The 14,620-nt window shown below is 39.2% G+C and overlaps 1 protein-coding gene across 1 annotated transcript in view; it reads right to left on the reverse strand.

Annotated features, from left to right (window-relative positions):
* Positions 1 to 650: 650 nt before the first annotated feature.
* LOC132134161 (thrombospondin type-1 domain-containing protein 4-like) overlaps positions 651 to 14,620 on the reverse strand; it is a 35,058-nt gene continuing 21,088 nt past the window's right edge. The window contains exons 8-18 of the mRNA XM_059546944.1: positions 9,031 to 9,235; positions 7,773 to 7,948; positions 6,671 to 6,770; positions 6,386 to 6,556; positions 5,561 to 5,690; positions 4,177 to 4,381; positions 3,338 to 3,511; positions 3,093 to 3,266; positions 1,831 to 2,010; positions 1,606 to 1,750; positions 651 to 813 (exon numbers count right to left, since the gene is read on the reverse strand). Coding sequence (XP_059402927.1) covers positions 683 to 813; positions 1,606 to 1,750; positions 1,831 to 2,010; positions 3,093 to 3,266; positions 3,338 to 3,511; positions 4,177 to 4,381; positions 5,561 to 5,690; positions 6,386 to 6,556; positions 6,671 to 6,770; positions 7,773 to 7,948; positions 9,031 to 9,235 — 1,791 coding nt within the window. The 3' untranslated portion in view covers positions 651 to 682. The remainder of the gene's footprint in view (positions 814 to 1,605; positions 1,751 to 1,830; positions 2,011 to 3,092; positions 3,267 to 3,337; positions 3,512 to 4,176; positions 4,382 to 5,560; positions 5,691 to 6,385; positions 6,557 to 6,670; positions 6,771 to 7,772; positions 7,949 to 9,030; positions 9,236 to 14,620) is intronic.

Below are 14,620 nucleotides of genomic sequence, written 5' to 3' on the forward strand. Positions count from 1 at the left end.
AGCTCTTGAAAACCTCTATTCGACACACTTGACTGAAAAAGTAATCTATGACCCTGACTGTTATAATGCATTATAACACTCATTGTTAAACCTTTAGAAAATATAATGTATAAAAAACAGGGCAAACAAACCTATAATGCATTTTAACTTTGGTTACAATTATTCATGAAAAGATATAATGCATTACAATGTACATAAAGCTCTTTCTGATAATGCATTATACACAAAGGCTTTGTTTTGAGAATATGACACCGCTATTGCATTTTAATTTTGTAAACACATTAATTTTGAGACTATTTTAGCTCCATATGTTAACTTTGAATCATTGTGTTTGTGTTTTTGCTCTTGAAGCCCATCGATGAGAGTTTATCCAATCAGAAAGCGGATCAGCGTTTCAGATCTGAGGAACCAGATCCAGTTTTGCAGTGAGCTGAACCCGTTCACACTGCAGTTCCACACAGAGATCCATTCGGTTCGGATCACATTCGCCCTGAATAACGCTCAAGTCACTTTAAATCCGCAGTGTGAACAGAAGTGAAGTGGTTGCTAACGCAGTGATTCTCTCCTCATCCTGCGCTCTAGTGTTCATGTGTGACACACTGAGTACATACTGATCTCATCATCACACACATCACGTGCAGTTCCACAGCATCTGTGTTCAATCAGAGGATCTCTGCTGTCCTCAGTGTCCAGAGCTCCTCCGTGCCACACGCGTGCAGGACGCACAACACGCCATCTGATAGTAGTCGTACACGCAGAGACGCGCCTGCACCACCACGTTACAGTTGAAGTATTTATCACGACATTTCTCATCTGAAAAATAGAGATGCAATGGAGAATCATATGAAAACATGCACACAAAACCCCTTCTTTTTTGCATAAGGATAAATATTCATTTTTGCATGAATAAATACTTTGCATAAAGAAAATAAATACTGTTTTTGCATTCTGAGATTAAATTCATTATAATTAAGCACATTTACCATCATTTCTGTAAACTCTTTTATTTTTTTGTTTTATATGGTTTATATTAATTTAGCAGTTTTATGATTTAATTATTTTTGTAATGCCTCCAGATGTTTTCTTATTTTTTTCTTTTTCAGTAATCGTTATAATTCTCAATGATGACTATCATTTGATTCTTATTTCTGTAATGGAATTTTTTTATTTAATAAGAGTAAACATACTGTAATATAAGGAAACTATTAAATAAAAACAGATAAGGCAAAAACTTTATCCCACAATTCTGGCTTTTTTCTCACAATTCTCAGAACTGCAAAATATTTATAATATAATATACTTCAATTCCATTTTTTTAAAAATTCTGTGACAGAAATAAACTTCTATAGAAATACAGTGTTTTTTGTTTCAATAAATATCATCAGCCTGATTTATTTTGCACATTTAAATCATATATATTTCAGCAATGAGAAACCCATTAAAAAAATATATATATATATATATATCTACGTATATATACTATAGAAAAAATAGTTTCTTTCTTTTGATTTTGGGTAAACGTTTCAGGATTTCCAGAGGTGCTTTAATGCAATGAGCAGATATGAATATGCAGTGGTATGTTTACATATTAATGAGGGGACTGACCAATCCGAGGCAGGCAGGGCTCAGGGTGACACTCCTCCTTGTCATGAGGCTTCAGTGTTTCGTTGCAGAGCTCGCTGGTCATCATGTCATCGGTCAGACAGCGCACCTCTCGCACACGGTAACCCGTCTCACACGTCTTTGAGCACTGCACACACACACACACACACACATGAGCAGAGCGGATCTGGCTGAGCTGCTGTGTGGTTGTTAGTGTGATGGTCTCACCGCGCTCCAGTCGGTGTGGAACCACTTGGCTCCGCAGGTCTTGATGAAGCAGCTCTGCTGGCTCAGGGGTTTGTCCAGAGACGAGCACTCGTACGCCGGCATCCCCACGAAACCCTCGTCTGACCTCATCAGACACACCACTGCCCTCTGCTGACCACCAGAGCCGCACTCCGCCGAGCACTGACACACACACACACACACACACACACACACACACACTGCCATCAGAACCTGATCTAAACCAGGCATTCACAAATGCTTTCATAAGCCGAACTCCAATGAACTAAAATATATTAAAAATATATTTAAGTTAATGTGACAATCATTTATCAGTGCATTCATGTGTTCAGTGGTCACACGACATGCAGGAAAACTCAAAGTATTTAATGTTTAAGTGTTTTCAACTGATTCCTTTTGTTTTAAAAAAATATATTAATTTATTATTTTTATGATTATTCATTTTCAGCATGCCTTTATTTTGATTGTTTTATTTTAAAATCATTTAATTTTGCATTATTTAATTTTAGTGTTTATATACTTATTTGATCACTTTTATGATTTAATTCATTTATTTTTAGCATTTCAAAATCATTTATTTTAATTTTTCAGTTGGATTTTATTTTTTTAACCCACTTCTTTTAATTATTTTAATTTTGTTTTGTTATGACTTAATGCATTTTTAGTAAGTGTTTATTCGGATAGTTTTTATATAGATGTAATTTAAATAAAAATTCCAAAGTAAAAAAAGCGATTCGTTTAAAATTATTATTACATTTTTTTGTAAGCGTTTCATTTGATCACATCTTAATTTGGCATTAGATTTTTAGTAAGTGTTTTATTCTGAATGTTTCTATTTTAAAATCTTTTATATGAATTTGGCATTTTTATGATTAATACATTTTTAGCATGTGTTTACTTTGACCAGTTTTATTTTAAAAACATATTTTAATCTAGCATATATATGATTTAACTCATTATTGATATTTTTTAATTGTTTTAATATTGTTTATATTAAATTACCATTTTTATAAATTTTTCTGTGTTTATTTTGATTGATTTTAATTTTAAAATTGTTTATTTTAAATCAGCATTTTATGATTCAATTAATTTATAGCAAGTCTTTTATGTTTATTGTTTTATGTTTTTTTGTTTTATCATTATTTTCTTTTAATCAACTCACGAACCACAGTTTAATAAGCGCTGATCTATCACATCAGACACACAGTAAATGCATGGACTAGTATACAGTGTGGCAGTCGTACCTGACTCCAGGGTCCGGTGAACCACTCTGTGCGGCTCTCACAGGGGCCGTTGTTGCAGGGCTGGCCCTCGGGGGGCCGTTGGGCCCCGCAGCCCTCCAGAGGCAGACTGCTGATGTGATTGGTGAGACACTGAACGCTGCGCGTCCGTATCCCTGCGCCACAGTCAGCCGAACACTGCGTCACACAGCACACAGCAGTGAGAGCGAGCGAGCGACACACACCTGAGCACAGACCGAGAGACTCACCTGAGCGCTCCAGTCACTGAAGAACCAGCTCTTGGTGCACACACCTGCGTCACAGTTCTCCACATCGCTGGGACGCAGCTTCATGTTGCACTCGTCATCTGCTACGATATCACCAACATTACTGACACAGTGCACCTCACGTGACCTTTGACCTACACCGCAGGGCACCGAGCACTGACAACACACACACACACACAGACACAGGGCCTGACATTATTAACACGCACAAACCACCAAATACTAATCAATATAAGCCCCATGAAGCCATGGTTTACAGTGAATTTGTAACAGCTAAGGGTCATTGTTAGACACGACGTGAAGCGAAATGACTAAAATCCCCTTAGCTGTTATAAATTCACTGTAAACCACGGCTTCACTGGGATTATTATTAATAATTGTAACAATGTCTGAGAACAACAGTACAATTACAATACTAATATTTATTACTATTACTAATTTATTACTAATGTTTTTTCTTCAAATGTAATAACGATAATATTAATAATTATTATTATTATTATTATTGTAAAAAACAATATTAGATTTTTCAATTCACTTCAATTGATTTTATAATTTGATTATTGTTAATGATAATAAAAATATTATTAAAACAGTATATACATTATACAGTATCATTAAAACAGTAAAAATGTTTTCTTTGCTTTCAAATATGATATATATATATATATATATTCTATTCCTTTTCGCTGCAGTAATGCTTGTGTGTTTCTAGCTTTACTAATAATACTAGTGCAGTTCTCAAACCCAAGCTCCACCCACTGCCCTGGAGGAGGCCAATCAGTGTGGAGGAGGGGCCGTGACAGACAGCTGTGACTCACGGGGCTCCAGTCGGAGCGGATGTGCCACTCGCTGCAGATCTTCAGCTGGCAGGAGCTGCTGGTCTCGGGGCGCTCCAGGTGTCTGCAGCGGCTGCTGTGAACGTTCAGTGTGAGGTTAGTGTACGGCTGACGACACAGAACCTGACGATGCTGCACGCCCAAACCACACGTCTTACTGCACTCGGACCACTCGCCGATGTCCCAGCTGAACACACACACACACACACACACACAGAGAGACACCAGCAGTGAGATACTGGAGCTCCAGGAATAATGTGGATGCACTGAAGGGTGTTTGTTAGACATTAACAGACATTCTGAAAACATGATTCATTGAATTTAGTAAAAAAAAATTAAGGTAAGTTGTTGCAATTAATTTATTTTAGCTACATTTAAATTGACAAATAATACAATAAGCCCCGTGGTTTACAGTGAATTTGTAACAGCTAAGCGTAATTGTTAGACACGACATAAAGCGAAATGCACTGTAAACCACAGCTCCACAGGGCTTTTATAAAACGGTTATTCCATATACGTAGTAAGGTTTCACAAAATAAAACAGAGCCAATAAAGTGTAAAGATATGATTAAAAACAGTATTCTTCCTCAGAAACAGTTGTGGTTGTAACAGAGTGGTTGCCGAGCAACACACAAATGTAAACAAAGGTGTATGTTACTTTGTTACTTTGTAACGTACAGCAGCTTTGAACGCGTCTCAGCCAATCAGAGTCAAGGACCAGAACTATCTGCTTTATAATAAATTGTTTGCAACCACTTACCTAAAAAAATGTAGTATGATTTTTTCAGCACACTTAACTGATGATGATACTATATACTACATTTACAGACAAGTAAAAGAGCTCGGAATCTGAACATGATAAATTACAAGACAAGGAAAGCGTTTAATATGTGGTTTAGCATGTTACATTCATTTTCTGGACTCATTTCCTTGCTTATATACTATAGTATGCATCCTAACATTATGCATTTCCTATATTATGATATTAACAGCCCGAACATCAGACTTTTTACCTGTGACAAGTCATCATATTATGAATGATTTCTGTGAATCACTTACTCTTGATTTAAATCTCCTAAATGAACAAAACTGATGAATATTTAAATCTCTTAAATCAACCTCCCAGTGCTTTGAAAGCATGTGTACTGTAAAAAGTGCTACACAAATAGCTCTGTCTTGGCTAAATTATGACCACAAGATGTCAGTCTCATCTCAAGACCATTGACATGCATCATTCTTCAGACTCCAAACCTGATCAAACTCTCCTGAACCAGATCATCAAGGCTCATCAGAACATGAGAGACAGTCTGGTGAGGGCTTGATCACACACACACACACACACACACATGAAGCAGAGGAGACTCACAAGGCAGGGCAGGGCTGGACGTTACAGGGCTCCTCCTGAGGGCTGGGTTTGGTGCTGCTGTCGCACAGATCGCTCAGCACCAGAGCATGAGTTCCTCGATGAACACAGACGAACACAGAGAACCTGCTTCCTGAACATCAGATACAACCAGCTAACATCTCACAGAATCAGACTCGGACACAGCAGGTTATCTCTACATCAATTCAGCATTGCATCAGTGTCAGCAGTGAATGGGTGCCGTCAGAATGAGAGTCTGATAAAAACATCACAATAATCCACAGTACTCCAGTCCATCAGTGAACATCTGGAGAAGACAAAAACTGAAACAAATCCAGTATTAAGATGATTTTAACTCAAACACATAGAGTCTATAATCCATAATAACACTTCCTCCAGTGAAAAACTGCATCTGCTGTTGTCTCTCACATCAGAATCCAGTTTAGAGCTGTTTAAATGCTGCTTGATCTGTGCAGATTTCTCTCCTGATTCAGACCAGAACACTTTTCACTGGAGGAAGTGTTATTATGGATTATAGACTCTATGTGTTTGAGTTAAAATCATCTTAATGCTGGATGTGTTTCATCTTTTGTCTTCTCCAGATGTTCACTGATGGACTGGAGTGCTGTGGATTATTGTGATGTTTTTATCAGACTCTCATTCTGACGGCACCCATTCACTGCAGATCATCCATTGATGAGACACTGATGCAGTGCTACATTTCTACAAACCTGATGAAGAAACAAACTCATCCTTATCTCGTATGGCCTAGGGGTGAGCACATTTTCACTGATTTTGACACTGCACAGTGTTTGTGTAAGTGCACACCTCGTCCACAGGAGGCGCTGCAGTCTGTGGTGCCGCTCAGTTTCCAGTTATATTCTCTGGCTCTGGTTGTAGGCGGAGCTGCAGGAAGCTGATTATCCGGGATGGGAGGAGGATGTCTGACCCCTGACCTCTCGTGATCCTCTGGGGTCGACGGACCATTCACAGCATTCACTGTGCAGCGACACAAGGACAGTACAAAGATAGAGTTGTAATAAAAGAAAAGATGTGTTTGATTGAATGACATAAATCATATCCCACAAATGAGCGTAGCATGTATTGACTGACCGTCCAGCTGGTTCTGTTTAGGATGAGGAGCATCTACAGCGTTCTCTGAGGGCATGATGAACTCATAACGGACGCCTGGATTGGGCTGCTGGTAGATCATCTGAGACACAAACACAGAGATGAGACGATGATCAGAGTCTGTTACAGTCACACTGCATCAACATGTCCTTCACTGGTCAACACGGTCAAACATTCTCCTGCTAGCAGGAAATGTCACTTTGGATGAAGCATATATTAAATGAATAAATATACATGCAAAAATTCCCCCCTAATAATGATAATATTTATATATATGAAATATAACAACAATAATACATTTATAAAAATTATTATAATAATAATTAATATTAAAGACGAATATTTCATATTATTTGAAAATGTATGATTAATTCAATATGGCATTAAAATGTGTCACAATAAAAAGCGAACTGGATAAATATACATGTAATAAAAATAATAATAAATAACAAAAAATTATATTACATAATTATATTAATTTTATTAAAATTAAATATTATATTAATAGTTCAGAACTATATTACAATAACAATAGATAAATAAATAAATATACATTTAATAATGCTCCAATAATAATATTATTTGTAAGTTAAAATATAACAACAACAGCAATATTGGTATATATTAATATATAATATAATATTATATGATCATTCTGTATATATTCAATATATGAATAATTCAATATTGCTTTCCAAAAATGTCACAATAAATAGCTAACTGAAAAAATATATATGTAATAATAATAATAATAATAGTAATAAATGACAAAAAATTATACTACATAATTATATTAACAAAATAAAAAATATATTAATAATTAAGAAATGTGCAGCAATAACCGTTTCCAAAAAGGTAATAATAGATAAATCTACATGTAAAATAATAAAAATAATTCTTAATTTTGTTATAAAAATTAAACATTATATTAATAGTTATATAGTATTATATCACAATGACAATAGATTAATGAATAAAAAAAATATTTAATAATGTCCCAATAATAACAATAATTACATAGTTATATTAATAACATAAAACGTGATAATAATATTACAATAACATAATACTGAGGGTCACTCACAAACACGTCCAGGATCTCATTGGTGGGTCCCTCGGCCAGGAAGGACTCTCCTGCAGTGCTGCTGATCTCATTCGGCCGACGGTACGTGAACATCGTTCCCACTCCCTCATACATTCCTGGACGGTCGATGGCCCAGTTTCCATTAATAATGGATCGTCCAGACCGACTGAGCAGAGCTACACACACACACACACACACACAAATACAGTAGCTGCTCAGAGTTATGGCCGGATTGTTGCTGACGGGGAACTTCAGTATTTAACAGTGCTTCTGACACACACATAAAACACACGCAGCTCACGCTCAGTGACCCGAGGCCCTCGCACGGCTCGTCTTTGCTCTCGCAGCGCTTACACGGGACCTTTATTGAATCTTGTGGCTCATAAATCAGGGGGAGGAAAAAATCAGCCTTTAAGTAACACAGCAGCACTTCCAGGGAGACTGAAATATAGATTAGGATGTGTTCCGCTGTAATTATACAGATCTGATGTGTTTTACAAGCAGCTGTGTTTTAAACTGAGGCGTTCTGAAATAACTGCTTCGGCCGCAGGACACACATCCAGAGCTGATAGACACGTTTGGAGGCTGGAGCTTTATTAAAGGGGAGCCACAAAATCACAGCCAATCAGAACAAGCGTAACATTTATTATACTGCAGTCGTGGGCGGAGCCAATCAGTGCAATGTGACCCAGAAATGAAAACGTGATGTTTTTATCCATGTGTTCATACCAAGAATGATTACTGTAGCAATAACGTTCATGAATCACGAGTGCTTTGTTTTCCAGCTGCTCAACAAAACAAATATTTACAGCCAATCAGAATCTAGCAGACTGCGGCAGGCGATAAACTGCAGCTTGTGCGAAGAATAAACAGAAAGTTATTGTACATTGTTATATTACAGTTATTGTTACAGTTATTATTGTTAATATTATCATTCTTGGTCTGGATGCTATTATAGTTATCATTCTCAGTATGGATACTAATATAATTATCATTATAATTATTGTTATAGTTACTGCTATAGTTATTTGTTATCATTACAGTTAGATTAATTGCTATAGTTATAGTTATTTTATCATTATAGTTAAAGTTACTAATATAGTTGTCATTACAGTTATCGCTTTTATCATTACATTTATCATTATAATTATTATTATAACATAGTAGTCATTGATGTAGTTATAGTTATAGTTATTTTTATCATTATCGTTATAGTTATTATGGTTATGGCTCCTGCTGTGAATAGCTCTTTACTCACCCAGGTAGTTCCTGCTCTTCACCATCTCTGTGACGTTGATCTTGGTGGCTCCCGGCGGGATCTCCACGATCTTGTGATAGCCCACTTTAGACAGAGTGTGCTGGAACACGCCAGAGACGAGCTTACACGCACTGTTGTCTCCGCCGCACACACCACACTTATCAGGAACCCTGCCAGAGCCCAAGAGATCATCACAGCCGGCACTCTGCCACACACACACACACACACACACAGACACACACACACGGTCAGTGACCTCGAATGAACACACAAACACACACACACTAACTCACTCACCCTCACACACACACACCAGCATGACCTCTGAACCCAGAGGTTTAGTAGAAGCTGCTGTCATGTGATCAGTTTATCTGGCTAATAGTTTTGACAGCTTGATCTCTTCTGAACACTGTATGTCTGTTTTCATGATGCAACGTTGACGTGGGCGGAAACGAACATTAATCAGATGCTGGCGCTGGACACGGAGAATAAATTTTTCTTTTCAGAGCTTCATAAATCCAGTCGAGACACAAGGGTAAAAGCAAGGGTTCAGCGAACAGGTGCAGAAAGACGGGAGTGAAAAGACAGAAAGGCAGAGAGAAAATGAAAATGATGGAGGAAAAGAGTTTGGAGCCAGTGAGCCTGTGGGAGGTAAATACACAAACACCCATAATCCCTTGCTGAAGTCAGAGCCAGCGGTCACTTAGCATCTGACCTTCTGTCAAAGCCCATCCAGCTCCCAGAACGACAGCCGATTCACAATCAACACACAGCGCTCACTGGAGAGTAAAGATTTGTCAGCAGGGTTGCCAGGTCTGCTAATCAAAACTAGCCCAATTATATTTTTTTCCACAGTTATCCCCTCCGTCGAAATAGCATTCTGGGGAGATCGCTTTAACAAACACACTTCAAAAACAACCCTCGACAACAGTGTAACAGTAGCCCAAATCTGCGGTAAAACGTGCAACCCTTTTTCTCACTATATCAAAATAAAAATCAGAGAGATAAAAAAAAAGAATTACATGTAATTATGAAACTCTATAACATGTCCAATTTGTCGAACCCAAATACAAATCTTGCTAATAACTATAACGATACACATGAACAATATTATTGGAATCACAACAGTACAAAGAATCAGAATGTGTTCTTTTCCAGCTGATGAACAATAAAAACACTGAGAGGGGACTGGAACCCTCTCTGGGCTAAACTCAGGGACTGAAGCCCTCTCTGTGATAAATTTGGGGACTGGATCCCTCTCTGGGCTAAACACGGGGACTGTAACCCTCTTGGGCTAAACTTGGGGACTGGAACCCTCTCTGGGCTAAACACGGGGACTGTAACCCTCTTGGGCTAAACTTGGGGACTGGATCCCTCTCTGGGCTAAACACGGGGACTGTAACCCTCTTGGGCTAAACTTGGGGACTGGATCCCTCTCTGGGCTAAACACAGGGACTGTAACCCTCTTGGGCTAAACTTGGGGACTGGAACCCTCTCTGGGCTAAACACGGGGACTGTAACCCTCTTGGGCTAAACTTGGGGACTGGATCCCTCTCTGGGCTAAACACAGGGACTGTAACCCTCTTGGGCTAAACTTGGGGACTGGAACCCTCTCTGGGCTAAACACGGGGACTGTAACCCTCTTGGGCTAAACTTGGGGACTGGAACCCTCTCTGGGCTAAACACGGGGACTGTAACCCTCTTGGGCTAAACTTGGGGACTGGATCCCTCTCTGGGCTAAACACGGGGACTGTAACCCTCTTGGGCTAAACTTGGGGACTGGAACCCTCTCTGGGCTAAACACAGGGACTGTAACCCTCTTGGGCTAAACTTGGGGACTGGAACCCTCTCTGGGCTAAACACGGGGACTGTAACCCTCTTGGGCTAAACTTGGGGACTGGAACCCTCTCTGGGCTAAACACGGGGACTGTAACCCTCTTGGGCTAAACTTGGGGACTGGAACCCTCTCGGGCCAAACTCGGGTACTGGAACCCTCTTGGGCTAAACTTGGGGACTGGAACCCTCTTTGGGCTAAACTTGGGGACTGGAAACCTCTCTGGGCTAAACTTGGGTTCTGGAACCCTCTTGGGCTAAACTCGGGGACTGGAACCCTCTCTGGGCTAAACTCGGGGAAAGGGACCCTCTCTGGGCTAAACCCGGGCTCTCTGGGTTAAACCCAGGAACTGGAACCCTCTCTGGGCTAAACTCGGGGACTGGAACCCTCTCTGGGCTAAACTCGGGGAAAGGGACCCTCTCTGGGCTAAACCCGGGGAAAGAAACCCTCTCTGGGCTAAACCCAGGAACTGGAACCCTCTCTGGGCTAAACTCGGGGACTGGAACCCTCTCTGGGCTAAACTCGGGGACTGGAACCCTCTCTGGGCTAAACTCGGGGAAAGGGACCCTCTCTGGGCTAAACCCGGGGAAAGGAACCCTCTCTGGGCTAAACCTAGGAACTGGAACCCTCTCTGGGCTAAACTCGGGGAAAGGGACCCTCTCTGGGCTAAACCCGGGGAAAAAAACCCTCTCTGGGCAAAACCTAGGAACTGGAACCCTCTCTGGGCTAAACTCGGGGAAAGGAACCCTCTCTGGGCTAAACTCTGGAACCCTCTCTGGTCTAAACTTTGGAACCCTCTCTGGGCTAAACTCGGGTACTGGAGCCCTGTTAGGGCCGGATTCGGGGGCTGGAGCTGACACTGGAGTTATCTATGGGGCTAGGATGAGGGCGGAGAACAGCTTTTTCTTCTCATCCTCCTCCTTTAGTTAGAGGAGAATGGCGCGACAGGCTCCAGCTTATTCCTGTTGTGTCTGGGAAGTCCACGTGGCGATGGTAATTGGCCCCGTGCCAAAACAAAGAGTTGATGGTGGTGTCATCTAAAGCTGTCACTGCAGAGAGCCTGCAGAACTCCCCGGCATCCTCAACGAAGAGGAGATCTCTACCGAATAGGAAAATGAAGCATGTCGCGATCTCCATAATCGGTGGGGTAAAACATTTTCAAAAAGCCAAAAACAATTACAGGGAGAAGGGGCACCGCTTACTTTCTCTAAATTGCTCTCTTCTGTCACAATGTGCCTCACAATTTGGAATTGCGAGCAAAAAGTCAATCATGCTTTTTATTTTTTATTCAGTGCCATAAACAAGCTTCCACGTAGTTATTATAGTATATACTTGTTATTGACATAATTGTCAATAGCAAAAACCTCTTCAGACACATGGTAATGACTTTCAGACGTGTAAGTAGGACTTTCCCGGGAGGACGTGAAGGAAGCATCAGACCTGAATCCAGGTCATTTGGTTCCCAGAGACCCCCCCCCCCCCACCTCTCTCTCTCTCTCTGTAGGACATCCGGCCTGTTTGGCACCCGGAGAAACACCAAAACACGGATTTCAGCATTCCTAAGATTCCCTTCAGACTCACCGCTGCCTACAGCTGAGAATTTTTAGTGTTCGTATGAAGACACTTCTGCTTGCAGATGGAGATGAAGGTGAAGACAGGAGAGTATCTGAGCAGACACACATCAAGGGCTTCTGCATGCAGACGTCATCCATCATCACACGGATATTTTTGCTGGACAAATGACGGCCTGAAACACCAAACCTCTAAAGTTTCAGCCTGATGGAGCAGCGTCTCCTGTGATATGGAATATCTCCTCTACTGTAAGAGCTCTTTGAAGCCATGGGCGGCTCGAGTTTGTGGTTCACCAGCGAGAATGAAGCTGGCAGCAGAAGTGACCCGACGGCTACGGTTACAGTGGCCTGGGATATTTTACACTCCATAATGGGCGAATTCAAACAAAAGCACCTTCACACGCAGCAGAACACACACGTCTGAGCAGAACCAGTGACCTCGAACTACGCCGTCTGAATTTATTGATATTTAAAGCCCTTGACTGAACTAGCATAATTGTTACACTGCAAAAACTCTTGGTTTCCAGTACAAATATCCAAGCATTCTTAATCCAAGATACATTATCTTGAGAAGAAAAATCAAGTGAATTTATGCTTAAAACAAGAAAGAAATTTAATTAAATTAATTATGATGTTTTAAGATGATTTAAGATGATTTTTCTAGAGCCACTGACAGATTTTAAGCATTTATTTTAATACCATTGAGATACTATTACCATAACCAGTTTTTAATAATATTTTAAAATCAGTTCATGTATATGCTGTCAAACGATTAATCGTGTTTAATCGCATTCAAAATAAAAGTTTTTGTTTACATAATATATGTGTGTGTGCTGTGTTTATTTATTCTGTATATATATAAATACACACACATGCTTGTATATATTTAAGAAAAATGTTACATTCATATATTAAATATATTTTTATATGATATAATTTCTATAAATATATACATGTAAATATATAAAAAATATATGCTTTATGTGTGTGTGTCTTTATATACAGTATATATAATAAATATACACACTACACACACATATATTATATAAACGAAAACTTTTATTTTGGATGTGATTAATCGCGATTAATCATTCGTTATGATAGTTTTTGGGTTTATGTATATATAGTTTAAATTAATTTTATAAAAGTTTTAGTTGTTTTAGTACATAAAGGAAAACTAATTGAAATAAAAAATATTTTTATATTTTTTATTTTATTTCAATTGACATTTATTCTAATTCAAGTAACTAAAATAATTTTTATTGCGTTAATTTGGGTTTTAGTTGTCTCAAACTCACTTAATTTTTCAGAAAACAAGATTTAGCATCCTGTCGTTTTAATGCTTTGAGTAAATGTTTAGATATCTGTGCTGGAAAACAAGAAAGAAATACAGAGTAATAACATATTTTTTTGCAGCGTTCAGGTGATTCAAACATAGCAGCTCTTCTGTGTGTTAAACGTTCACGTTCACCTGGATCTTGTTTAGACTTCAGATTCACATTCTGATTACTGTCCCAAGTAAAACGCAGTTGATAGTGTCCTAAAGTCCTCTTTCTGCGCTCATATAATGAATAGCAATCCGATGAAACACGGCTGTGAGCTGCTGGACAGAGGTCTTCATGGCAGAGCCTCCCGCTCTCTGTACGAGTTCCCACGATGCACTGGGAGCAGCAGCCAGCAGCTTATGGACAGATTGGAAACCTTTCAAGCAGCTCTTTCCATCCAGCTCAGTGTCTGATTTACAAAGCCAACAAACAGACACCAGGAGCACTCAGATCACTTCATCTGCCCACAGATGTCAAACATCACGATGTGTGGCGCCTATTTATGAGAGGAATAATCCAGAACGGTGATATCATATCATCATTATGAATTCAGCTCATTACGACTGAGACACACAATATAATACAGTAAAACCGTCTTAATCCTCTGGTTGCTCGTTTTAAGACTGAACTTTTTACTTCAGAATGAAACAAATCTTTGTGTGGTTTGTGGCACTTGCCCCGTGAACACATGGATGTGATTAGAAAAAGATAATGGCCTTATAAAATATTCACACGTGATTTTCATGGTCTGAAATGTCTGCCATTGCAAATGAATGGGAAAAACAACAAATATATAAAGTATAAAGCAATTTTTGGGGAGTAAAATCAATGTAGTTTTGAGTAATATTAATTAACTACAT

The sequence above is a fragment of the Carassius carassius genome, unplaced genomic scaffold (genome assembly GCF_963082965.1).
Source record: "Carassius carassius unplaced genomic scaffold, fCarCar2.1 SCAFFOLD_93, whole genome shotgun sequence".
NCBI classification, from domain to species: Eukaryota; Metazoa; Chordata; class Actinopteri; order Cypriniformes; family Cyprinidae; genus Carassius; species Carassius carassius.